Here is a 25551-nt window from a genome sequence, read left to right as displayed (position 1 = left end):
TCTGCTCCTGCCCAGATGACAAATCTATTAGTGAACAAGAGGCAAGCCAGGTATCATGTGTACCCTATATATGGACTTGATTCTCGTTATACCTGGAGCAAACATTTAGTTTAGTAATTAAGAGTTTTTCTGTACAGCAAAAATAATGAGCTTGCATATTTATAGGTGCTCTCTTATGTAATAAGAAGGAAAAGGCAGCTCCATAAGACAAAATAATTGCTTAGGATCACACAATTTGAGACAAGGTCACGGATCAAGTACATTACGGTTAAGTCAAGTAGAATATTAAAGCTACTAGACCTGCAGGTCTAGTAATATTTTTATGATTTTTCGATCCCTGATTTAGTATGGTGCATCCTGCCTTAGGACTGTAAGTCCTGATGTAGGGGTGACTACTTAACTACACTGCATGCAGTGTCTGCAGGCATGTTTGCAAAATGGGCCAGCAAGGGGTTTGTTAGGAATTCTCAATTGCAGCACAGAAAGGGGACTATGGTGAAATAAGTACCCACACTACTGAAAGTTAGTGGCTGAATGAAGTTTCACAAGTACACATCAATAATGTTACCACACTAACACATTAAAGAAGTGAAAAAATACAGTGAAAGAATACTATAACCAGGTTTTTTGAGTCAAAAAGGATTATTATTTTTCTTTGTAAAACAGAAATTAAATCAACAATACAGATAGGGTACAGAAAAATGCATTTGGGATATAAAAAGGAGTAACTTGTGTGCTCCTAGGATATATCTCAAAGAAAGTCTAAACTGCTAACAAATGACACCGTGATTTCAAATCAAAAATAAATGAAAATCAATTGTGATAAATGAATATCAAGCAGAATTAGACTTAGTAGTCGACGTTTCGGTCTTTTGGAGAAAACTTCATAAGACCATCATCAGGACTTGAGCTTTGAGCATTATAGGTGACCCTGGAAAAAACTGTGAAAAAATAATATTGCATTACAACCTGGTTATGTTGCAAAAAGTAAAGCAAGAACATATCTATTCTCATAGACAAACAGAGGAAGAGAACATCTTTAATCATAGAATGCGTTAAAACAACTACTTTATTCGGTGTGGCGACTAAGTATAAAAACAACAGTGACTATGAATTGCATGTTGTTGAGGGTAATGTTGCTTACATATAGGTTCTGTGACAGACACTTCCCTGAAGGGGTCAGTGGTGCTACTTGAAATGAATCGACAAGGCTCTTGTGAAGAATTTGATCAAATTCTTCACAAGAGCCTTGTCGATTCATTTCCCCTACAGGGAATTTCAGGGAAGTGTCTGTCACAGAACCTATATGTAAGCGACATTACCCTCAACAAAGTACTAAACATTAGTATTGTGTTACAAACAGCCAGACATCTTACCTCCTTTCAATTAACATGCTTTGCAAAGTTCAATTGTCACACAGTTTGCTTTACAAAATCTAATTTAAGTCACAGAAAGAAATTTCATTGACACCATCATGGTGCTGAGGAATGCAAGTTGCCGAGTTTCCAGCCAATGTACTCCCTATGGCTTCCCTGGCATGGGGGTCTCCATGTAGAAAAGGGGCACTTTCTTACAGTCTGGGTCTGCCATTTTAAACAATATGGAAAGAAATACCAAGGGGAATAAAGTCTACCTCCATTCGATTTTGACAAGTGTAATGTGCTTAAGTCGTCTTCTGTGTTTTTTTTAAAATTTTTATTCCAGGCTACCAAGGATGCTGGACAGATCTCTGGATTAAATGTTCTCAGGGTCATCAATGAACCCACTGCTGCTGCTTTGGCCTATGGTCTCGACAAATCTGAAGACAAAATGTATGTAGTGGTTCTAATCTGACTAAGTTTGTAATTTTTTTAACGTAATATTTGAGAACAATTTGAGCTTGTTTAACTGCTTAGTTAAAAGTGAAGCACTGCTTTAAAAACTGATGCCTTTTTGTTGGGCCTCAAAGGAGATGATGCATTTCCAGGAGTTATTTGATCTCATTGTTGATACCAGAGGTTATTTCTTGACTTTGTTGCAAGCGTTTTGGAGCTGGTTAAATAATTTTGGGTCGTCTGAAGATTAGAATTTTCGAAAAATGTATCTTTTGTTTCGAGGTGCACTGTAGTGCATGTCAATGTACCTCCTTTTCGCAGAGTTGGACCCTGGCTGTTATCTTCTGTTTTATGCCAAAAAGAGGAGAACCTCTTGCACACTTGCAGTTCAAGTCCAGTAGGGCAGGGGTGCTTAAACTGGTTCACAGAAACAGACTATGTTGGGTGGGAGTCACAGCTCTTCCAAGTCAAGCTTCCTGCCCATCAATTTCCTGGAAGAACGTGGGCACTTTTTGATGATTAGGCTCATGACACTTTTCAAACTAGAATAGTCTAGTAACCAGTTTAAACCTGGTCTTTAAAAAAACAAAAAAAAACAAATGATCATCCTGGATAGTGAGCAAGTATGTTTTCTGTTTCTTAGAACCCTGTCTCCTCATATCCTACCTTGCAGAGCCTGCATGTGTCCCTTTGGCAGCCTCCTGAAAGGGTGGGAGGCAAATTCAGTCCTTTGTACTCCCCACAAGGCCTTGTCTATCCTTTGAACCTATTTTCCTCTTGAGCCATGTCTCTTTCATGCCATGTATAGCAGTGCAATAGGCAGTTTGTTGTAATCAGTTGCGTTCTCCACAGCGACTACAGATGCTGTGCAGCGAATCTTTTCCATCTAAAGTACTAAACATCCAAGTTACATGGAGAAAAATCATTGTTAAATTGTTCCAGCAGTAGGATTCCTAAAGTAGGACTTTGCGTAGTGTCTTTGCAGGAGATACCCGTTGTTGCTGTGGGCAACTTCTTTAAGCTGTCTTTCACTCCCTCCTGTAACCTTTTACTGTAGAACAGAAACTTTAAAAATAAATTTGTGGGCTGAATGGTAGTAAAGCATTGGTGAATGACTTGAAGGATTTCCTCCCTATGTTAGGAGCTACAGGTCTTGAGAAGCCGCCCTCCACTTCTTATGTATTAAATGCATTTTTGAATTTGTCCTATCAATGTATTATGTTTGCAAACATTTTTTCTTGCAGTATTGCGGTATATGATTTGGGTGGTGGCACATTTGATATTTCAATCCTGGAAATTCAAAAGGGTGTGTTTGAAGTCAAATCAACCAATGGTGATACATTCTTGGGAGGTGAAGATTTTGACCAAGCCTTGCTCCAGTATATTGTGAAGGAGTTCAAACGAGAGGTTAGTAATTGTTTAACCATTATGCCTAACCTGCTAATTAAACTTTATAAATCTTTCTGCATCAATAACTTTAAGAAATGTTTTTTTTACATTTATTCTGGTCAACTAATAAGTAGAAGCAGGCAGTTACACAGCAATAACGTTATTTGGTACATACAATTTTAAATCTCATGGCCATATATACATGTCTATACATGGAGTTTCCAATTTAGTAATCATACACTGAACTCCCGACCAGTTTCCCCTCTAGGAGCCTGTACATATTTCCTACCATCACGTCTTTGCCTCAACAACGCCTCTGCATCAGGCAAGCAGTGTCTATGCTTTGTTGCATTAGTTCAAATATCGTCCTGTGTGGACCTGAGGAATTGTACTGACGGTTCCCAGAAATACTTAGGTCTGCGGTAATAACTCTGCATATGTTTCCAGTGTCCCTTTGCAGTAGGTCATGTCTGTTAGCCAGTCTTTGTATCGTGGGGGACGTCTACTACTGCATTGTATTGTAATGCGGCGTTTAGCTAGTGATAATTCCACCGCCAGAAACTTTCGGCGTCTAGCCAGTTTAATCTTATAGAGTCCCAGTAGACTGACTAGCTGGACATTTGGTATCTGCTCAGAGAGCATTACTGTAAGAGTGTTGGTAACTTCCTGCCAGTATGACTGGAGCTGGGGACAGTCCCATGCCATGTGTAGGAAGTCTGCCTTGGGAGCGACGCACCTGTGACACCTATTGTCTGGTCTAAGTCCGTATTTGTATAGTTTTGTGGGAGAATAGTATATTTGTAGAGGAATTTAAAATGAATAATGCGCTGGTTGCAATTGGATGTTAGCAGCTGCATTTGTCTGCAGCCATAATCCCAGTCTTTATCTATAGAGTTGCCAACTGCCTCCTCCCAATGCTGGAGCGATCTATTTGGTGCCTGACCCTGTTCCCCCTGCGATGCGTTATATAGTCTTGTTACCAGACATTGGAGTGTAGGAGCCGTTAACAGTGTTTGCAATGCTTTAAGCTGAAGTGGTTCGTCTGAGAACGATGTGTATAGCTCCCTGACTGCCATACGTAGAGGGAGGTATGCAAAAATCTTCAGTGGTGTGTGGTGTGCACTGAGAGAGGGATCGTCCCGAGAGATGAAGCGGTTGAGTGGAAAAATCACTCGTAGTGCTTAAGCACATTTCCCCCAGTATTTTTAGCATGTTCTTCTGCTGTGTGACTGTTATTCGTGGATGGTGGGCTATGGGCATCGCCGGGTGCATATATTCGGAGTTTCTGTGCACGTTGTGCTAGTGTGTACCATGCTAGTGATGTGCAGGTTACAGAGTGTATTATATCCCGCAGGGTGTGTCCCTTCGGATTGGATAAACTGCATCAATAACTTGCACAGCATAAATCGATGTAACCTTTTAGCTACTCTACTAAACATTGTATGTTTTAGAAGCGCAACTGTATGGCTCTGCACAGGGCACCATGTAGTCGTTCTTTGCCATGAGACTTAGAATCATCAGTAAAGAGTGACCGGTAACATACTGCCTACACAATTTACTCGTAGTACTTGGCACAACCTCTTCAAACCTTTGTCATAGCTCGTGGTGCCACACTGATAAGCTGTGGTGACCTGTGGTGCCCCACCACCTGGAATTGTCTACATCGACTGGTATATTCTGAGATGCAGGCCATCTGTAGGCAAGGTGCCCTTGGAGAACATTGTGGGAATAAGTATGCTGTTGTCTAATTATTCCCATTCCTAGCCAATGGCAGTATTTCGGCCCTGAACTCTGTCCCAGGACTGTAGTAACTGTACTGTGTCCCTCAACCAGCCACCTCGTCTCAAGGCTTTTCTTGTGGATGGGGAATCTTGTTGTATGGGTGGTGCTTTTTTGAATTACTTTTGTTTGATTTGTAGCTGTGTTCATTTTACTCAAAGACCTTGACTACTTCAGGAAGTCACATTAGATTCTTTTTTTATTGCAAGTAAAAGTAAAACAAACACAATAGCTCAGCATCAAGACACCCCCTCCCACCACCACATAAAGAATTTACAGAACAGTATTCGTGTTTGTCTGGGGGCCCCAGGTACCAAGCATAAGCTCTGGCATTTTCCTAAGGGGGCGCACAGTCCACCCCGATAATCGTTCCATTTCCCCCATACTTTAGTCCCTTTACCCAGACAGCCCCTGCTTTCATACACCACCCTCTCAGCAAATATGCACCAATCCATATCCACCTTCCAATCGTTGAGTTGCGGCCGCTGTGCAGCTCTCCAAACACATGCAATATTACGTTTAGCCATCATTAACCCCAGGGTCATCCATATGTGGTCCATGCGGGTGAGTTCATTTTCATCCCATGTGTTTAACAGTCCTCACTTTGGGGATGCCTCAATATTACTCCCACAGATATCATTCAAATAAGCCACCACTGATTCCCAGTATCCCTGTATGGCCGGGCAGCTCCTTATCCTTTGGTAACACGTACGTATTTGGCCACAACCATTTTATTCTTGAGCATCTTTAGGCATCAATGCAGCTATATCGAAGTAAAGTCTAACCACCAGTATTCCTGCCTCTATTACATCAGGCAACCTCCATGTTTTGGTAAGAAACCTGAACATAAAGTTAGTCAAAAGCATCTCATGTAGCTAGCAATGGCTACAATGCTTAATCTTTAATGAAAATCTAGCGTCACTTGCAAGAGTACTATAAATACCTTTGGGGTGTATTGGGCCCAGGAAATGCTAGAAGCTTTTTGGATGTACTATTTGTTTCGTTTTTTTGCTTTTCAGTAATGAAATTTATTCTTTCTATTCAGTAAAGAAATTACTGTACAGAAGAGTTGTAGAAAAGTGCAATTGTTTTGCTTGGTTAGCCCCGAACGTTTTGCCGGATACTTGATGCCAACTTGTCTAAGTGTGTGCTGGGATCCTGCTACCCAGGCCCTAGCACCTGTGTTCTTTCTCAAAACTGTACCTTTGTACCCACAATTGGCACACCACCTGTACGTCCCATATAAAAGGTATCCCTGGTACCAAGGGCCCTGTGACCATAGAGGGCCTCTGAGGGCTATACCATGTATTGTGCCACCCTAAGAGACCCCTCACCTTAACACCCCTACACCTTAACACCCCTACCCAAGGCCAAGCATGCTGCCCCAGCGGGGTCGGATCCCGATAGGACTGTCTGGTCGAGGCAAGATCTAATGGCCATTAACCGAAGGGGTCCCTGCAAAACTCACTCCCTTGTGGAGGCCACGCTCCCACTTACTTGCTCAGAATGTGGTATCGCGTGGGTCAGGGCCGTCTCTCCTTCTAAGCCGACTCCTGGGGCTGCTCCAGCCCAAGTAACTAGAGGGGTCAGAGCGGGACTTGAGAATTGGAGATCATTGCCCCAACACAGCACTGACATCTGGCTGCTCCTGGAGAGCCAGGCCTGGGACATGTTGTTTTTAACTGAAACTTGGCTAAATGAGCATAATGTGACAGCCATTAGTTTAGCTGTACCGGCGGGCTTTTCCATGTGCATCTCGAATCGCGAGGATGGCAGGCGCGGAGGCGGGGTGGCAGTAATTTTTAAAGACTGCTTCTCCGTATCTTCCGCAGCATCAGTTGCAATCCCAGGAATGGAATGCTTATACTTCTGCCTTCTCCTAAACCCCCAACTAGCCATTGCTGGGATGGTGGTTTATCGCCCCCCGGACTGCGCTGAGAGCAGCACTGCTCGTCTTACAGATGCGATTACACTGAACGCGCTGAAGCACGAGCACTTCCTGGTTGTGGGTGATTTTAATGTCCACATTGATAGGGATGGCAACACAGCGGCAGAGCACCTGATGGCAGCAATGAGGGCTGTAAACTTGATGCTCCATAACAAAGGTCCCACACATAGATCTGGACACACGCTGGATTTAATTTTCTCCACATTAGAAAGCATAGTAGTGGATGATGCATTTCCAGTAGCATGGTCAGATCATTGGCTTATACCATTCACACTAGCATTAAATGGAGTAGAGACTAGAAAAAGCAAACACTCTTATATGAAGAGGCAATGGAAAAATCTCACTCCGGCCATCATGAGCCCAATTTTGTCCCATGATCCGCCTAAGCGTTCTATGAATGCCAGCGTGGATGCCCAGGCACTAAGTAACTGGATTAGCAACATGGTAGAGGCGGTAGCGCCTGCTAAAAGGGTGACAGCGCAGAGAACTTCTCCCACAGCCCCATGGTTCTCTGCTGATTTCCGATTGGAAAAAAGAGCCTGTTAGAAACTCGAAAGACAATGGAGATTAAACTACTGCCCCCTAGCAAAAATACAATTTAAAGAGGCTACCAAGCTGTTTCATAAGCATATTAGGAAAGAAAAAAGGAGTTACTATGCCTCCGTTGTTCAACAGGCAGAGAACCCCAGCAAAGAAGTGTTTAAACTGGTTCAATCCTTTTTGAAGCCCCACTGTATTGAAAGGGATATTCCTCCATCCATAGCACTCTCCGATAAGATCTCTATCTACTTTGACAATAAAATACAGATGGTCTATGACTCCTTTGGCCTGCATAAACCTACGGCCAAGGAGGATAGAGAGAGTGGGGGTCGGCCCCCAGTCTCCTTGAGGAAATTTCAACCTATCCCGCTAGATGAGGCAAGGCAAGAGATAACCCGGTGTAAGTCAGGCTCCCCAGAGGACCCATGTCCACCTAAACTGTGGGCACCTTTAGCGGACGCTATTGTACCTATGCTTCAACACATCTGGAATACATCCATAGACACTAAGGAATTTCCGGAGAGTTGGAAGCATGCGACGCTCCTTCCACTGAAGAAGAAGCCAAACGGGGATGCAGAGGACTTAACTAACCTCCGTCCTATCTCTCTGCTGGCAGCTCCCGGGAAAATGCTGGAAAAACTAATTCAGCGCCAGCTGAATGCTCATGTCGAATCTAATAACATCCTTCATGAGACTCAGTCTGGGTTCAGACCCGTCTTCAGCATGGAGACGGCGCTGATTGAGGTGGCTGATTCTTTGAGGTGGTCATTAGATTCAGGAGACTCGGCTATGCTGATGCTCCTGGATCTCTCGGCCGCGTTTGATACGGTGGATCATGCTAGGATGATCCAACGTCTGGCAGAAATTGGTCTACAAGATCAGGCACTTGGTTGGATGCAGTCCTACTTGTCAAACCGAACGCAGAGGTTCACTCTAGGCACATGTGACTCAAAGCGTAAGCCGCTGAGATGCGGGGTCCCGCAAGGATCTGCCCTAAGCCCCCTTTTGTTTAACGTTTATCTTGCCCCTCTTTTCTCTCTCATTGCCAACTGGGGAGTCACCGCAATATCTTATGCCGATGACACCCAGTTGGTTTTTCCCTACTCTGAGGTTTCAAAAGCGGCATTTGCAAACTTAAGGGGTGCCTTCAGGATGTGGCATCCTGGATGAATACTAATAAGCTGAAACTGAATCCAGGAAAAACGGAAGTGATCTTCTTTGGCAAAGGCAGTCACCCTCCAGCTGAGCTCTGGTGGCCGACTGAGATGGGTACTCCCCCTCCCAGTGGGCTAAAAACCTGGGGGTCAAGTGGGACGAAAATCTCTCTTTTGTGCCCCAAATCCATCAGGTCACAGGTTGCTGCCTGAGCAAAATGAGGAATCTCCGCCCAGTCTTGAAACTTTTGCCTGAATCCTGCCGGAAAACCGTGATCCATGCCACCATCACTTCGAGACTGGATTATGCTAACGGCCTGTATAGCGGTCTCCCGAAATACTTGGTCCAAAGGCAGCAGACGGTGCAAAATGCGGCAGCCAGGCTGCTTAAGCATGTTCCTTTTAAAGAGCACATTTCCCCCCATCTTCGGGCCTTACATTGGCTCCCGATTGCCAGTAGAATAAAATTTAAAACTCTTACTCTGGCCTACAGGTCCCTCTACGGCACCTGCCCTAATTATTTGAGAGCCCGTCTGCCCAGATACACACAGACCCGCTCCCTTCGTTCAAATGATCAGGTGCTACTGAGTGTGCCGCGAGTCAAAAGGGCTAGATTGGGCGGCCAGACCTTTTCAGCCAACGTGACCCGTCTCTGGAATTCCCTACCCCTTGAGCTGCGAAAGGCCCAATCAGAAACAAGCTTTAGGAGACAGCTTAAGTCGTGGCTGTTCTCGGTGCCTCTCTAAGCCGCAGACTCCCAGCTAGCTTTCCTGCCAAGCCCTCACAGCGCCGGGACGCCTCCTAGTTGAGGCAGCTGTTCGCGCTTTATAAATACTAGTATTATTATTAGTATTATTTCATTGCAGGCTGCGTGTTTTGGTGCACCCAAACTGAAGAGTTGACATGACACACATTCCTGTGTGCCATGCCCACCAACACTGTCTGTGGAATGAGTAAGTCACTCCTCTAGTAGGCCTTACAGCCCTAAAGGCATGGTGTACCATACCCAGGTGAGGGCATAGCTGCATGAGCAGTATGCCCTTATAGTGTCTGTGTCATTCACATACATAGTAAGTGCAGCTGAGCCATTTTGAGTGCTTGGGATGGGAGTTTGTCAATATGAACTCCACAGCTCCATGTTGGCTTTACTGAAGTTTGGTATCAATCTTCCCTGCACATTAAAGCCACACTGATGCCAGTGTGGGATTTAATTAAAAATGCACTCCGAGGACATCTTAGAGATGCCCCATGAAAGAACTACCAACTCTGTTGTGGTGCCTGACTGGCTCCCAACCAGCTGCCACCACCAGACCTATCTTTGGACCCCTGGTTAGAGAGCCCTCTGCTTTCTGGGTCTGGGAACAAAGCACATCCTGGGCAGAGGTGTCATGCCTCCTCCAGGATGGGGCAGGGTTGTCGAAAAGGGAGCTTAAAAGGCCTGCCATCTTTGTTAGCTGGCCCCAGCCTTTTGCTTCTATCAGCAACTGGCTCTCACCAGTTCTGACCCCCATTTTGGGCGCAAGAACCAGCTGGAAAACCTAGCCAGGAAGGTGTGCCCACCTTTGCCAACCCCACCCTTCAGGTGGCGGAAGAGAAGTGAAGGCCACCTCTCAGTCCCTGAGTATTTAGCCCCCCCACCCCCACCCCTTTCCGGAGGGTGGCATACCCGAGGCAGCTGAACCATTGGTCCCAACCTGCAAACCCCTGGAAAATTCCTAAATATAGTATTTAGGGGCACCCCGAACCTTGCTTTTTCAGATTCTATGTGACAAGAAGGACTGAAGAGCCGAAGAGGATGGCAACTGCTTAGGCCACAGCCCTACTGGCCTGCCTCCTGCTCTGGACCACTATTACTGAACCTGGCATGTCCTGCAGCCTCAACAAAATCAAGAGAACGCTCATTTGAATGACTGCGTGTGCTACAAGTGCCGTTTAAACAACTTAAACACTCTATTCGATGTTAATGGTGTACATCCAGAATATACATTGTTTGACAAAATAATGCTTCAAACACGGAATTGTTATCATATAATGGTTATTGAACAATCAACATATGGATCAAAACAACCCTGATACTGTTACATCACGGTTAATATAACATGTATAACAGAAATAATTTAATTCTAAAATGAAATGACATTCTGGCTTTCATATGTTTTCAAAATAAGACAGTTCAAGGCAGCCTGATGCATTTCGGGGACACAGTCTCTTCCTCAGGGGCCACTGTGATGAAAAAAAATTGGATACATGCTCACATTTTTCATGAAAAAAACTTGTTTCTACAAGATCAAAGTGTGTGGAAAAATACCAAAATTCAGAACACACCTAAAGGGCACCCACAAGACCATGTGATAAACGACAGAAACAGTGTTACACCATCACCAGTATGCAGATTGCATGCATAAATGTGCGTGAAATGAAAAGAAACCATTAATAGAAATGGGGTAACCCAATAGGTCTAGGACCTGGGTATTAGACAGTATTAAGAAACAATGGTCCAAAGACAAATATTTTGCAATGTCGCAGTTATTCAGCATTTCATAATTCAAAAAGTGGAATAATCTCACAAAGCAACAGCCAAAAAGACAAAATCAGTGGTGATTTATTAATTTTCTACCACTATTAGACAATATGAATAACTTATATAATACATGTAGGTCATAATGGTTGCCCCAAGAGGAGCGTGCAAAAATAGAAAAGTGTGGTGATATTGGTGATTGGTGATAAGAAAAAGAAAGGAAATTGCAAAGAGCGTGACCTTAAAAACACAGTTCATTGTTTGAGCAAAGGATCAATAATCATCCCTATATTGAGACCTGACCATAAATCAATTCAACCATAATTTTAAATAATTACAAAAACCTATATATCTGATGATTCTAGTGCTCAAAAGGGGGGTATAATATATAGGTCCAGGTCGAATATCAACAAGAGCGTCGACGTTTCGACTCTACTTCTGGCCTCATGGTGAATTAAGCCTGGGCCGTGCGAGTCTTCATAAGGACTAGGGCGGGCAACCATATATATCGTTGGATGACCACTGACGTAGATTCTATTATGATTCTCTTAACACCTTGGCTGCTAGTGGTTTTCCCCTCCTGTGCTGCATATGCATGATCCCCATTGTTCATGACGAGCTCAGCTCGTCTTAAGCACACGACCAGTGTACTGCATGACGAGCTGAGCTCGTCATGAGCAGCGAAGGGGTTAATGTGATTTTATTTAATGAAAAGGTCCTCCTTAATGGTTATGTACCCTCAGGAGGAATCACTCGAAAAAAAAGGGCCAATGTACGATTACACCCTGTATACTCGGATGTTGTGGAATAATGCAATCCTGATTCTCTTTTTCACAACTTGATATTCCAACAAATTCAATTCGTATGTAAACGGCACCACAAGCTTCAAAAGCAGTTGAGGGGCGTTAGATTCACTGTGACCCTTCGAAAATGGTTTTTCTGACTCCACAATTAAACGCTAACTCGTTCGTTCTTTTTTATTCAAAATTCCACCAGTAACTCGCATCTCCTGCCTCGAGCCGGAAATGAATGGAGTCCGAAAAACCATTGTGTGTTTTTATTGTCACGCTCTTCGCAATTTCCTTTCTTTTTCTTATCACCAATATCGCCACACTTTTCTATTTTTGCACGCTCCTCTTGGGGCAACCATTATGACCTACATGTATTGTATAAGTTATTCATATTGTCTAATAGTGGTAGAAAATGAATAAATCACCACTGATTTTGTCTTTTTGGCTGTTGCTTTGTGAGATTATTCCACTTTTTGAATTATGAAATGCTGACTAACTGCGACATTGAAAAATATTAGTCTTTGGACCATTGTTTCTTAATACTGAAATGAAAAGAAAACATAAAAACTGTGAGCACCCTATTGCGACTGTGTAAACAAAGTGATGAGTTGCCTATAGAAAGTGCATATAGAAGTCAAACACTGGGAGACTTCTGCCGGTACAAGAGAGTTGAAAACACTGTAAAACGGAAAGAAGAAAGGTGAGCAGAGAATACTGCGGTGTAGAAAAAAAGCCGAGCGAAACAGCTGTATACCTGAAGGAGCCTGTAATGCCAGAATCTAAAACAGTGAAGAAAATAAACAAAGCTCAGTAAAACTACCACAAATGCAAACTGATGACTGCTACAGCACCGCAGTGACACGCCGCATTTACCTCGAGGTAGGAATGTAGACGAGGCTGTTCTATAGGAATCTGCAAAAACAAGGAATGACCGAGTTACCACACGGACACTAGACTAGCAAAAACAGACCGTGGAGAGCGAAGCTATCACTTACTGGAAAGCGGGGAGAGTGTATCCAAGTCCCGATGTCTGCAAAAGTAAACTTGGACCGAAACGCAAGCGCTCCCACAGAAGTAGGACCCCGCCGGTGTCACGTGACTCGCGAGAAACGCAAGCTGGAGGAGCCGAGGAGAACGGCCGCCATCTTAGAGTGTACAAAAGGTACACAATGATAATGCGGAAAATGCTATTCAAATAAATGATTATATTATAGTAACGCGCAAACCCGTCAGAGCTTGGGGAGCATGCTAAACACAAAAGTGCAGCAATAGGATAAAGCTAAATATTGTCTGCCAGAAAAACAAAAAAATGCTATAAAAGAAAGGATGGCAAAAGTATCTGTACATGCCTCGTCTACATTCCTACCTTGAGGTAAATTCAAAATTTGCAAACATTCGTGACAAGAATTTTCAATTCTACTAAGGACTAGGATGCGAGGATTATGCTAGTCTCATTTCTTTATTTAGAAATGCCCAGCAGCCATGTAAAAAACCACATTACCCAGAAACACTTGGGTGATAACCATAGAGTCTGCACTATAAATAGGTATGTAGACAATCCCACTTCCTCTTTCTTTGGTGAGGAGTAAATCCAGGAAACAGCAAACAGTTCAATAAAGTCAATGCAAAGGCAAGCCCCAGTCCAGGGAAAATGAAGGAAAGTTCCAAAACAGCAACAGCTGATGGTAGAAACCAGGAATAATCTTCAAAGAAGAAAACAGGAGCATCCACGTCTCACTGTAGGCACGTCATTTGGGATCTGATCCTGAAAAGAGACACAAAGCCGTAATACACGTCCAGCATATACAGGAACATGTAGAGAAAGGGTGGGAAAGAAAACAAGGCAATAGAAACGGTCATAACAGAATAATGCATAACCATTGGTCAGTAAATACAATGTATAAACAACGGGTGGGATAATCCTCGGCTCCTAGTCCTTAATAGAATTGAAAATTCTTGTCACAAATGTTTGCAAATTTTGAATTCTATTTCAGGACAGGAGGCTCCGATTATGCTTGTTTAAAGCTCATCCAACACCACAGAAGCAACAGTAGCAATAGGCTTAAAGTAAAAAGTCTTAAAAACCGAATCAGATGACCAATCAGCAGCTTTCATAATGTCCCACAAAGTGACTCCCAATGAAAAAGCTTTAGAGGCCATGGCCCCACGAGCAGAATGAGCACCAAACACAAACATCAATGCCCGCTTCCCCCATAAGCCACCGTACCCAGCGAGCCAATGTGGCAGGAGTAACGGGGCGGAAGGGCTTTTGCAATGCAATCAACAATTGACCTTGCATATCAGAGCGAAGAAGCAAAGTACTCACCTCATAATCCTTAAGGCATTGAACAACACAAAGGTTGGGACGCGCAGGAAAAGAAGGGTAAGAAATAACCTCTGTATTAGTTTTAGTGCGCCTGAAAAGGCGAAATGTAACCCCTTCAGGTGTGAAACTGCGTCCAGCAAGATCTAACGCGCGAACGTCTGAAATCCGTTTGCAGGAAAGCAAACACAGCAACATAGTAAGCTTGGCCGAAAGTTGCTTTCGCGATAACAAAGAATTGATCGGCCAAGCTTCCAAAAAACGTAAGACAACCGATACGTCCCATAACGAGACATATTTGGGACGTGGATGAGTAGCCATTCGAATACCTTTAAGGACCTTAGACACAAGAGGATGTTCCCCCACAGGTTTCCCATCTACAGGAAGATGGCCCGCCGAAATTGCGGAACGGAAGTTGTTGACTGTACGGTACGCCAAACCAGAAGAAGAAGACCGAGAAGCCAAAAAATTGACAATCAAAGAGACATCAGCTGATGTCGGATCAACTTGCCGTTGAGCACACCAATCACTCAAACGTTTCCATGAACCTCTGTAACGTTTGCGAGTACCTGGGGCCCAGGCGTTGCTGAGAAATCTGGAAGCGTCCGCAGAAAGGCCTGACACCGCCCAACGTTCCCCGAAATCCGCCATGCCAGGAGAAGGAGAGAGCCTGACTGAACCAGGGGATGCGGATTCTGAAGCGGATCGAACAGGAGATTCTGCTTCCGAGGAAGAAGAAATGGCAATGCTCATGCCATTTCCAGGAGAACAGGGAACCACGGTTGAGCTCTCCACAGAGGAGCAATCAGAATTAACTCCGCCTGAAAGCGTGTCGCATAGGCCAGAACCCTGGGGATCATCATGAACGGGGGAAACGCATAACATAGGGAGGACGGCCACGGTTGAAGGAAAGCATCCGTTGCCAGAGCCTCCGGATCCGGTCTCCAACTGAAGAACCGGGGAAGTTGGGTGTTGAGACGGGACACAAAGAGATCGATCAGACAAGGGCCCCAAGCCCGGAGGAGCTGGTGGAACACACGGGGATGGAGTCTCCAGTCGCTGAAGTCCTTCAGATACCTGGAGTTCCAATCCGCGCAAGATTGCGACAACCAGGAAGGTATTCCGCAATAACTGTGATCTTGTTGTGAAGACAATAGTGCCAGAACTCCTTGGCAATCTCCGCCAGCAACCTCGACCGAGTCCCTCCCAGCTTGTTGATGTATCGGACTGCTAATACATTGTCCATCCGGAGAAATATGCAGCAGCGGGACTGAAGAGGAGACAGACACTTGATCGCGAACGATCCCGCCAGTAACTCCAGACAATTTATGTGGAGTGAAAGTTCCTGCGGAGACCAACGCCCTCCTGTCGAGATCGGGCCGCAGCGGGCCCCCCAGCCCCAACGACTGGCATCTGACTCGATCACAATCTCCGGAGAGGATCCGAAAAGAGCCCTGCCATTCCAGGCCTCCATGTGATCCAGCCACCACTTCATTTCCGACTTCGCTTCCTCCGAGAGAGGAATGTGGTCGGAATAACGAAGGCCCCGCCGAAGATGCTGAATCTTCAGCCGCTGCAAAGCACGGTAGTGCAGTGGAGCAGGAAAGATCGCCTGCAGTGAAGACTCCAAAAGACCTACAACTCGAGCTAATGATCTCAATGACACTGTCGGACTCGAGATAACTGAATTCAATTCCCGTTTGATGTATCGAATCTTCTGACGAGGCAACAGAAGTTGACAAGTGAGGGAATTGATCTGGAACCCCAAGAAATCTTATCACTTGAGTAGGAAGTAGTACAGATTTGGGAACATTCACTAAAAACCCGAGAGACTGAAGAAGGTCGACAGTCCACTCCAAATGCATCATCAGCTTGAGAGGACAATCCGCCAGAAGGAGGATGTCGTCCAGATAGATGATCAAACGAACCCCGCGACTGCGGAGCGACTCCACAACCGGACGTAACAGCTTCGTGAAGCACCATGGTGCTGACGAGAGGCCGAAGGGAAGAACCTGATACTGATACCAAGTCCCCAGCCACTGAAACTGCAGAAAGCGGCAATGGGGAGGGAAAATGGGAACAGAGAGGTAAGCACCTTTGAGGTCCAGTCGGACCATCCATTCCCGTTCCCGCAGGAGATCCCTCAACAGATGGATGCCCTCCATCTTGAAGTGACGGTAAACCACTCCCGCATTGAACTCCTTCAGATTGAGAACTAACCTCGATCCCCCTCCCTTCTCCACCAGGAAGACTGAGCTGGCAAAACCCTGAGTGTGGCGCACCGTCCGCACAATTGCCCCCTTCAATTCCAGAGACCTGAGTTCCTCTGAGTTTGAAGCCCTGAACCGTCTCCAGCACCCATGCATCGCTGGAGATTGATCGCCAATTGTCTAGAAAAAGGCGAATCCTGCCCCCCAGAACAACACTGCATGCAGGAAGAATTCACACCTGAAGTGGCGTAATCGTGATATCCGCCGGAGGAGCCACCGGAACGTCCTTTTTTATACTGGCCACGGCCTTTCCTTGATGGATAGAAATTGGAACGCTGGTGTAGCCCGAATCTTGTTGGCCTCCTCGTTGGGACTGATACCCCCTTTGGGAGGGTTGCTGATGACCACGGCCGGAGTAACGTCCCCTACTTCTTCCGGCCCTGTTGAAAACCGGACGAAAGGTCCGGCGAAGAGATGCTTGGGCTTTATCCAGGCCACTGAAAGTATTGACGAAATTGGTCAATTCTTTTAAGAAGGGTTGCCCGAAAAGCAGACCCTGGGCAGCAGGGCCCGACTCAGATGTCGCCAGTTCTGCCAGCTTAGGGTCTAGCTTGAGCAGGATGGAACGGCGCCTCTCGCTAGAGAGCGCGCAGTTGGCATTGCCCAACTGGCGAATGGCGCGCTGAGCCCATTCAATGAGTTCATCAGGGTCAACCATCCTGTTAGTACTCTTTGCCAGAAAGCCAAGATCTAACATCTTGGTGAGTCGCCCCAAGAGATCTAAAACCTTGTCTTGGCAGGCACGCCAGGACCTGTCGAGACCTTTCTTTGGATCCTTAGCAAATTTGCGTAGATATGTTATCATGGTGGGATCCACCTCAGGAGTCTCAGCCAGGTGGTCTGCCAGGTCGGGCCGGGGGCATTCAGAACGGAGGCGGGCACGTACCTCCTTCTCGAATGGCTGACGTATGTGTTGAATGTATTCCGTCACCGCCGGGGACGGTAGCCATGCAGTGGATTGAGGATGGACAATGTCCGCAGGTTCGAAAGTGAGAACTGGAGGGTGTGATGGTGCGTCAACAAAATGCTCCTTACATTTTTTCTTCTTTGGAGTGGGAGGAGCGGGATCAGAAGACAAAGAGGATTGCTGATCATCACTCGTCATCCTCCACAATAGTAGCCGGCTTGGCAGAAGACAAAGAATGCGCCAACTTTCTGAAGTCCGAAGCATGCGGATTACTTGGAGAAGAAGAGGACTTTTTAGCCATAGGGACCCAACCCTGCTGTTGGGCATATTTTGTCAAGTGCCGCTTCAGAGGCGTAATAGCACGCACTAGGGCTTTGTTCATGGAGTGTTGGACTCCTCTATCCAATGCCTCCACAAGGTCCTGTTCCATGGATTCAGGAGCCTCTTCATCAAACTCTCCTTCCTCCTCGTAATAATATTCACTCATAATGCACGAGGATCGTGAAATATGCCCACAAATAGATGAAGGAAAATAATAAATAATGCCAAAGGCAAAATTCACAGGGGAGAGAAAAAACCCTCACAGCAAGTCAAAACAGCAGAATAAACCACTGGCAATAACAGTAAAAAGTGGAGGGAGGACTCGCTGTTACACAAAAAACGTCACTCTAGGCAAAGCCTATGCAAATTGTTACAGCCGGAGACTTTTGCCAGACTCCGGCGTCAAAGGGGTCAATTCCGAAGGCTGTGGGCGTTAACGTCGCGAAGGACGTCCTTCGTTGAAGCTCCGGTGAAAGGAAAACACAGAGCGCCGGAAATACAAGAACGCGCATGCGCGTTAACCGGCTGCCTTCAGGAAGCAGGACAGCTCGCGCGAGCAGCGTGAGGCCGCCGGGACCCCCAATTCCACGACCCCCAATTCCACGACCCCCAATTCCACGACCCCCAATTCCACGACCCCCAATTCCACGACCCCCAATTCCACGACCCCCAATTCCACGACCCCCAATTCCACGACCCCCAATTCCACGACCCCCAATTCCACGACCCCCAATTCCACGACCCCCAATTCCACGACCCCCAATTCCACGACCCCCAATTCCACGACCCCCAATTCCACGACCCCCAATTCCACGACCCCCAATTCCACGACCCCCAATTCCACGACCCCCAATTCCACGACCCCCAATTCCACGACCCCCAATTCCACGACCCCCAATTCCACGACCCCCAATTCCACGACCCCCAATTCCACGACCCCCAATTCCACGACCCCCAATTCCACGACCCCCAATTCCACGACCCCCAATTCCACGACCCCCAATTCCACGACCCCCAATTCCACGACCCCCAATTCCACGACCCCCAATTCCACGACCCCCAATTCCACGACCCCCAATTCCACGACCCCCAATTCCACGACCCCCAATTCCACGACCCCCAATTCCACTCCCCCCAATTCCACTCCCCCCAATTCCACTCCCCCCAATTCCACTCCCCCCAATTCCACTCCCCCCAATTCCACTCCCCCCAATTCCACTCCCCCCAATTCCACTCCCCCCAATTCCACTCCCCCCAATTCCACTCCCCCCAATTCCACTCCCCCCAATTCCACTCCCCCCAATTCCACTCCCCCCCAATTCCACTCCCCCCCAATTCCACTCCCCCCCAATTCCACTCCCCCCCAATTCCACTCCCCCCAATTCCACTCCCCCCAATTCCACTCCACTCCACTCAATTCCACTCCACTCCACCCAATTCCACTCCACTCCACTCAATTCCACTCCACTCCACTCAATTCCACTCCACTCCACTCAATTCCACTCCACTCAATTCCACTCCCCCCAATTCCACTCCCCCCAATTCCACTCCCCCCAATTCCACTCCACTCCACTCAATTCCACTCCACTCAATTCCACTCCCCCCAATTCCACTCCCCCCAATTCCACTCCCCCCAATTCCACTCCACTCCACTCAATTCCACTCCACTCCACCCAATTCCACTCCACTCCACTCAATTCCACTCCACTCCACCCAATTCCACTCCACTCCACTCAATTCCATTCCACTCCACCCAATTCCACTCCACTCCACTCAATTCCACTCCACTCCACTCAATTCCACTCCACTCCACTCAATTCCACTCCACTCCACTCAATTCCACTCCACTCCACTCAATTCCACTCCACTCCACTCAATTCCACTCCACTCCACTCAATTCCACTCCACTCAATTCCACTCCACTCAATTCCACTCCACTCAATTCCACTCCACTCAATTCCACTCCACTCCACTCCACTCAATTCCACTCCACTAAGCTTGAAAGAGCACAGGCACAAAGCGCCCGGCCCCTGGAAGGAGAACCCTCGCTCCCAGCCGCGTTACGCCGACAAGGAAAAACGGAGCTTTCAAAACCCAACGCGGCGAAAAGCGCAAGCCGAGCGCACTATAAGGCACAAACAATGCAGCAATACAAGCACATTACAGAGCAATTATAACAATAGTACGGTAAGAGAGCACTTAACTGGCTGCGGAGCAGCAAAGAAAGAGGAAGTGGGATTGTCTACATACCTACTTATAGTGCAGACTCTATGGTTATCACCCAAGTGTTTCTGGGTAATGTGGTTTTTTACATGGCTGCTGGGCATTTCTAAATAAAGAAATGAGACTAGCATAATCTGAGCCTTCTGTCCTGAAATAGAATGCGGTGTGTCACTGTGGTGCTGCAGCAGTCATCAGTTTGCATTTGTGGTAGGTTTGTGGTAGTTTTACAGGCTCCATCAGGTATTCCGCTGTCTATTTCGCTCGGCTTTCTTTCTACACCGCAGTATTCTCTGCTCACCTTTCTTATTTACGTTTTACAGTGTTTTCAACTCTCTTGTACCGGCAGAGGTCTCCCAGTGTTTGACTTCTCTATGCACTTTCTATAGGTAACTCATCACTTTGTTTACACAGTTTCGATAGGGTGCTCACAGTTTTTATGTTTTGTTTTCATTTCATACCCATTTATGCATTCAATCTGCATTCTGGTGATGGTGTAACACTGTTTCTGTCTTTGATCATGTGGTCTTGTGGTTGCCCTTTAGGTGTGTTCTGAATTTTGGTAGCATGCCACACGCTTCGATCTTGTAGAAACATGCATTTTTCATGAAAAACGTGAACATGTATCCAATTTTTTTTCATTACAGTGGCCCCTGAGGAAGGGACTGCGTGTCCCGAAATGCATCGGGCTGCCTTGAAATCTCTTTTGTTTTGAAAACATATGAAAGCCAGAATGTTAATTCATTTTAGAATTAATTGATTTATGTTATACATGTTATATTAACCTTTGATGTAACAGTATCAGGGTTGTTTTGATCCATATGTTGATTGTTCAATAACAACCATTGTTTGATAAGTCTGTTTGAAGCATTATTTTGTCAATGTATATTATGTATGTACACTATTAACATCGAATAGAGTGTTTAAGTTGTTAAAACGGCACATGTAGTGCACGCAGTCTTTCAAATGAGTGTTCTCTTGATTTTGGTGATATACTTACACGTGGGACAGGCAGCCCACAAACACTGCGTAGCACACACAAAACATATCCACAGCCTAAATCACAAGTCAAAACTGATTTGATTGATTTTTTTGGAACCAGTTTAACCCTGGTGTGCACCGCTTATTCCAAATCTTCATTCATGTCCTGCAGCCTCCAAGGACCCTGGTGACCTCCCCTGCCTTCTCACAGAACTCTGGTCTCCTCTTGGACATCGGATTTATCAAACATGCCAGGACTCAAGATCCAGCCGGATCTGCGAGTCCTCACCACTTTGCATCAGATGCCCACAGTCCGAGTTAGTGGGCCAACACCCCAGCAAGGCCCCCCCCCCCGACAACCCTGACTTGTGTTCCAGTGTTGGCTGACCTCCACCGACCTGCTGCTCGATGCCTGCAGCCTCCTCCTGAATGGTCTCCCCCAAACGTGACCGGAAACAGTGAGCAGAACCAGACACAAAAGGACACTCCTGCACCCACAGCCCTGAAACCTGAGTTGCCCGACCTAGTGTCCTGGTGTCCAGCAACTATTCAACTTTGTCCTCCTGTTGTTGGTCCCTTCATCCAGTCTTCTGGCTCCAGCCTGCATTCCTTTTCTGCAACCAACATCCTCTATAGGAAAGCATCCCAACACCTCCTGAGCACCTTGCACTCGGCCGCCCCTGCCCCCCTGGTGGTGTGGACTTGGTGCAAACCCGGGACCCCCTTTGTCATTACCTTAAACCTAGGAACTTGGATCCTTACACAGTGGCCTGCCTGTGAGCAGCCCCCAAACAAGTGCCCCATAGGCTAACATTGGCACTCTGTACCCGGCTGCCCTAGTACCGATGTTGGTGCCCATTGAGTGCCTACCTGAACCTTAGTTCTACCCTCCAAAACTCCAATCCTAAAACTTTAACTTACCTGTAAACTTAACACTTGGTTTATCTCCATAGGACTGAATGGTGTTTTTTTTTCTGAAAATTGTTCAAAGTGTTGAACTGTCTTGACCTGCAACAAAAAGTGACTTAGTGCCTTCACTAGAGTTAACTGTTATAATTTTAATCTCCCAGTGGTACCTTCCGTCCACCCCTCCCCTCTATCCCAGTTGGTATCCCCTGCCCTGAAGCTTACAATAGAATGTTGGTGTACTCTCCACTGAGGAGAGTGGGTGGTTAATAAACAGGTCTTGTCTTCCACCGGAGTCCTTGTCATTACTTTTATAGTTCCAACACTGGCGACGGAACTGCGCAGGGGGCAGTAATTAACTATTTCCCCTTTGACTGCTCTCTCCACACAAAGGAAAAGGAGGATTTTAAGGAAATAAGAGGAAGAAAAAGGTATTTTGCGAAAGAGGAAATGTCCTGCATAGTCGTGAGGGGCTACTGTAGATCTGCTCGTCTGATCGTTACATGAATGGACAAGGAAAAATAAGCATAGTCGGTAAGTAGTGGATTGGTTTGTCTACCGCGACAGCAATACGGATCAGGAGAGAGAGTGCCACATGTAATCTGCGGGTATCCATTGAGACTTTGGTGGCGCTTCAAGGAAATAAATGTAAAGTTTAACCCCACTCCTTGGATGCAAGTTCCGTAAGGGTTGTAGACTGCGGCTCGCATGAAGGTTAAGAGGGTAGCAGCGCTATCTCGAATTCCAATTGGGACTATGCTGTCAACTAACTGTTATACGCAGTGAACGGGCGAAAAGTAAAGAAAAGAAAATATTGGACACGCACCTGTATTTTGTTGGAAGTATTATTTCCTCGGAGCTGGGGGAGCGTATGGTGTCCAGAGGGACAGCCGAGTCCGAGCATGTCGGGGTGAGAAGCCGTGCCGTTTTTCCAAGTGGTTCGGTGTGGACTACGACAGAAGTGGCGATTGTCTGGTGGTGTCGGCGTGTCCAGGCGTCTCGGGTCCAGTCAGTGAACGGCTGAGAGGAGGTTTCTGCCGTCATTGTACCTTCACTCGGCGACCTTGAAGTTTGGTTCAGGTGTGGTCTGATTGTCTGTGAGGAGTCGGGAGTGACTGCTCCGTCTGTGGATCGACGTTCGCCTGCAGCTAGAGAGGAAGGAAGGAAAAAACTCTCGTCAGGATGTTCTAGCATCACCTGACTAAAGCCGGAATCCAACGACTCACCTGGCGCACCAGCAACTAAGGGCTGTGTGTTCTTGATTCAGAATTAATACTTGCCGGTGACATTGTTCGTTGTTAGCCCGTCTTGAGGAGACTGCATTGCGGAGGTTTTTGTACAAGAATCTCCTCACCACAGCAAAGGATAACAGTGGACTTACCAGGGGTATAAATTCCCAGTTACGTGGTGGTGAGTGCTATGCATATCTGACTGGGCGGAACAGGAAGGACATTCAGTAGTTCTCCACAATTAAAAGGGACTGTGACTTATAAGCTAGTGTAACAAGATTATCCTTGTAAAATTCTGGTGGGGTAGCTAAAATTTCCTACTAATGTGGTTTGAGTAGGTTTTGCTCACATCCTGTATGACCAAGGTTAGGTGGTGGTTGTGAAGTATAACGTTCCCCTTGTCCATCCCCCTTGTCTAATTTAAGAGTAACCATGGCAGCTGCAAGCATGAGTAAACCCCCACCCTTCTTAAACGATATAGGTGAACCTGAAATTAGTTGGAAGGAGTGGGTGAAATTATTAGTCATACCTAATAGCTGTCGGAGGTGAAAAATACAAGGCAGAAAGGAAAAAACACATTTTGTTACACAATTTGGGTAGACAAGGGCGCAAGGTTTTTGAGTCTTTACCTATGCTAGAACAGGAGGGAGAGGAGGAAACCAATGTTGTGTATGAGCAAACCATGGGCAAGTTAGAGAAACATTTTGGGGACAGGATAAATGTGGTGTTAGAACGCCACAAGTTTTTCAAAAGCTGTCAGGGTAAACGAGTCTGTGTAAAATTTCATTGCATCATTGTGGGGTAGGACTCAGCTATGTGAGTTTGGTAGTTTAACTGATTCCCTCATAAGGTACCAACTTGTGAGATGCAGCAGTAACCCACGTATCCAGGAGAAATTACTAGCCAAAAACCCAGGGTTAAGTGAAGCTATTGAAATAGCTAAGTCAGTTGAACATACAGCAAGATGCATTAAAGAAATGATACCTAATTGGGAGGAGGTGGCTTCTATGAAGGAAGAGGAGGACTGTCAAGAAGTGTGTAAGGTGAAGTCAAAAGAAAATTACAGTGTAAGAGGAGAATCTAAGGAGAAGGGTCCTAAATGCTACAGGTGTGGCAGCAATAACCATTTTGCAACTTTTTACCAGCGCCCAGCAAGGTTTGTCACTTGTAAAAAATGTAATAGAAGAGGGCATTTCGCAGAGTATGTAGAGATGGAGAACTGCACACTAGAAATGAGGGAAGTAATATGGAGAAGAGTGCAGCCAGGGAAGTAAAGTGTATAGAGCAAAGAGGCGGGAAGATAATCTTGCAAGTAAAGGACCTAAATAGTACTGTAAACTCTATTTACCCCAAATACGATGTCTTCCTTGATGACAAACGTGTAGAAATGTACGCAGACTCATGCTCTCCATACACCTTACTTAACAAAGATGATTTTGTGTCCATGGAAAATTGTAATGTGAATCAATTGAAAATGCCTGACATTTCTTCCACAGGATACAACAAAGGGAAAATACCTTTGGTAGGCATGAAAAATGTTCAGCTACGTTTTAAGGACAGGAAAACATATGGGACAGTGTATGTAGTGAAATCAGGGTCTAATTTACTGGGATGGTTCATCAGAAAGAGCTGGGTATCATCTTAGATCCCAATAGTGCCGAACAAGTTTTGGTCACAGACAGGTCCCTGAGAAGTGATAACATTTGTGAAGAGTTTGGGCAGCTATTTAAAGAGGAGCTAGGCTGTCCACACAAGTTCTAACACAGAATCAAGTTGAAGTATAATGCCAGGCCAGTTCTACATAAACTACGCCCAGTGCCACATAAGTTAAAAATACCCCTGGAAGAGGAATTGCGCAAGCTATGTGAGTTAGACATAATCCAACCAATAAACTGCTCAGAATGGTTGGCACCGATTGTTATCGCGGCCAAATCCAGCAGAGAAGGAATTCGTCTTTGTGTGGACTTGCGCAGTCTAAACGACAATATATGGGTGGAAAGACATCCTTTGCTAATAATAATTGAAATGCTGAGCACCATGGGCCCTGCTAAATACTTCAGCGTGATAGACCTGTCCATGGCATATCACCAAATTGAACTCCATCCAATCCAGAGTCAAGACCACTCACAGCGTTCATCAACCCATTCGGAGCATTCATGTTTAAACAAATGCCTTTTGGGCTGGCGTCCGCAGCTGCCATATTCCAGAAAGCAATGCAGAAGATCTTGGAAGGAGTCGAACGTACCATGTGTTTCCAGGACGACATACTTGTCTATGGACAGACGGAGGAGGAGCATGATGGTGTCATAAGACAAGTTTTCAGCAGACTCATGGAGGCCGGACTGACGGTAAAGAAAGAAAAATGCAAAATAAAAGTTAAAGAAGTTGAGTACTTGGGCCATAAGATAACAGAAGATGGGTTCAGACCTAAGAGCAGTTTAATCCAGACAGTAAAAGAAGC

The 25551-nt window shown here is 45.9% G+C and overlaps 1 protein-coding gene across 1 annotated transcript in view; it reads left to right on the top strand.

The window, feature by feature from the left end:
• HSPA9 (heat shock protein family A (Hsp70) member 9) overlaps window positions 1-25551 on the top strand; it is a 373785-nt gene that overhangs the window by 135118 nt on the left and 213116 nt on the right. The window contains exons 7-8 of the mRNA XM_086931445.1: window positions 1705-1811; window positions 3059-3221. Of these exons, the coding sequence (XP_086787571.1) occupies window positions 1705-1811; window positions 3059-3221 (270 nt within the window). The remainder of the gene's footprint in view (window positions 1-1704; window positions 1812-3058; window positions 3222-25551) is intronic.

The sequence above is a fragment of the Lissotriton vulgaris genome, chromosome 7, assembly GCF_964263255.1.
Source record: "Lissotriton vulgaris chromosome 7, aLisVul1.2, whole genome shotgun sequence".
Classification (NCBI taxonomy): domain Eukaryota; kingdom Metazoa; phylum Chordata; class Amphibia; order Caudata; family Salamandridae; genus Lissotriton; species Lissotriton vulgaris.
This window is presented reverse-complemented; position numbering and strand designations above follow the sequence as displayed.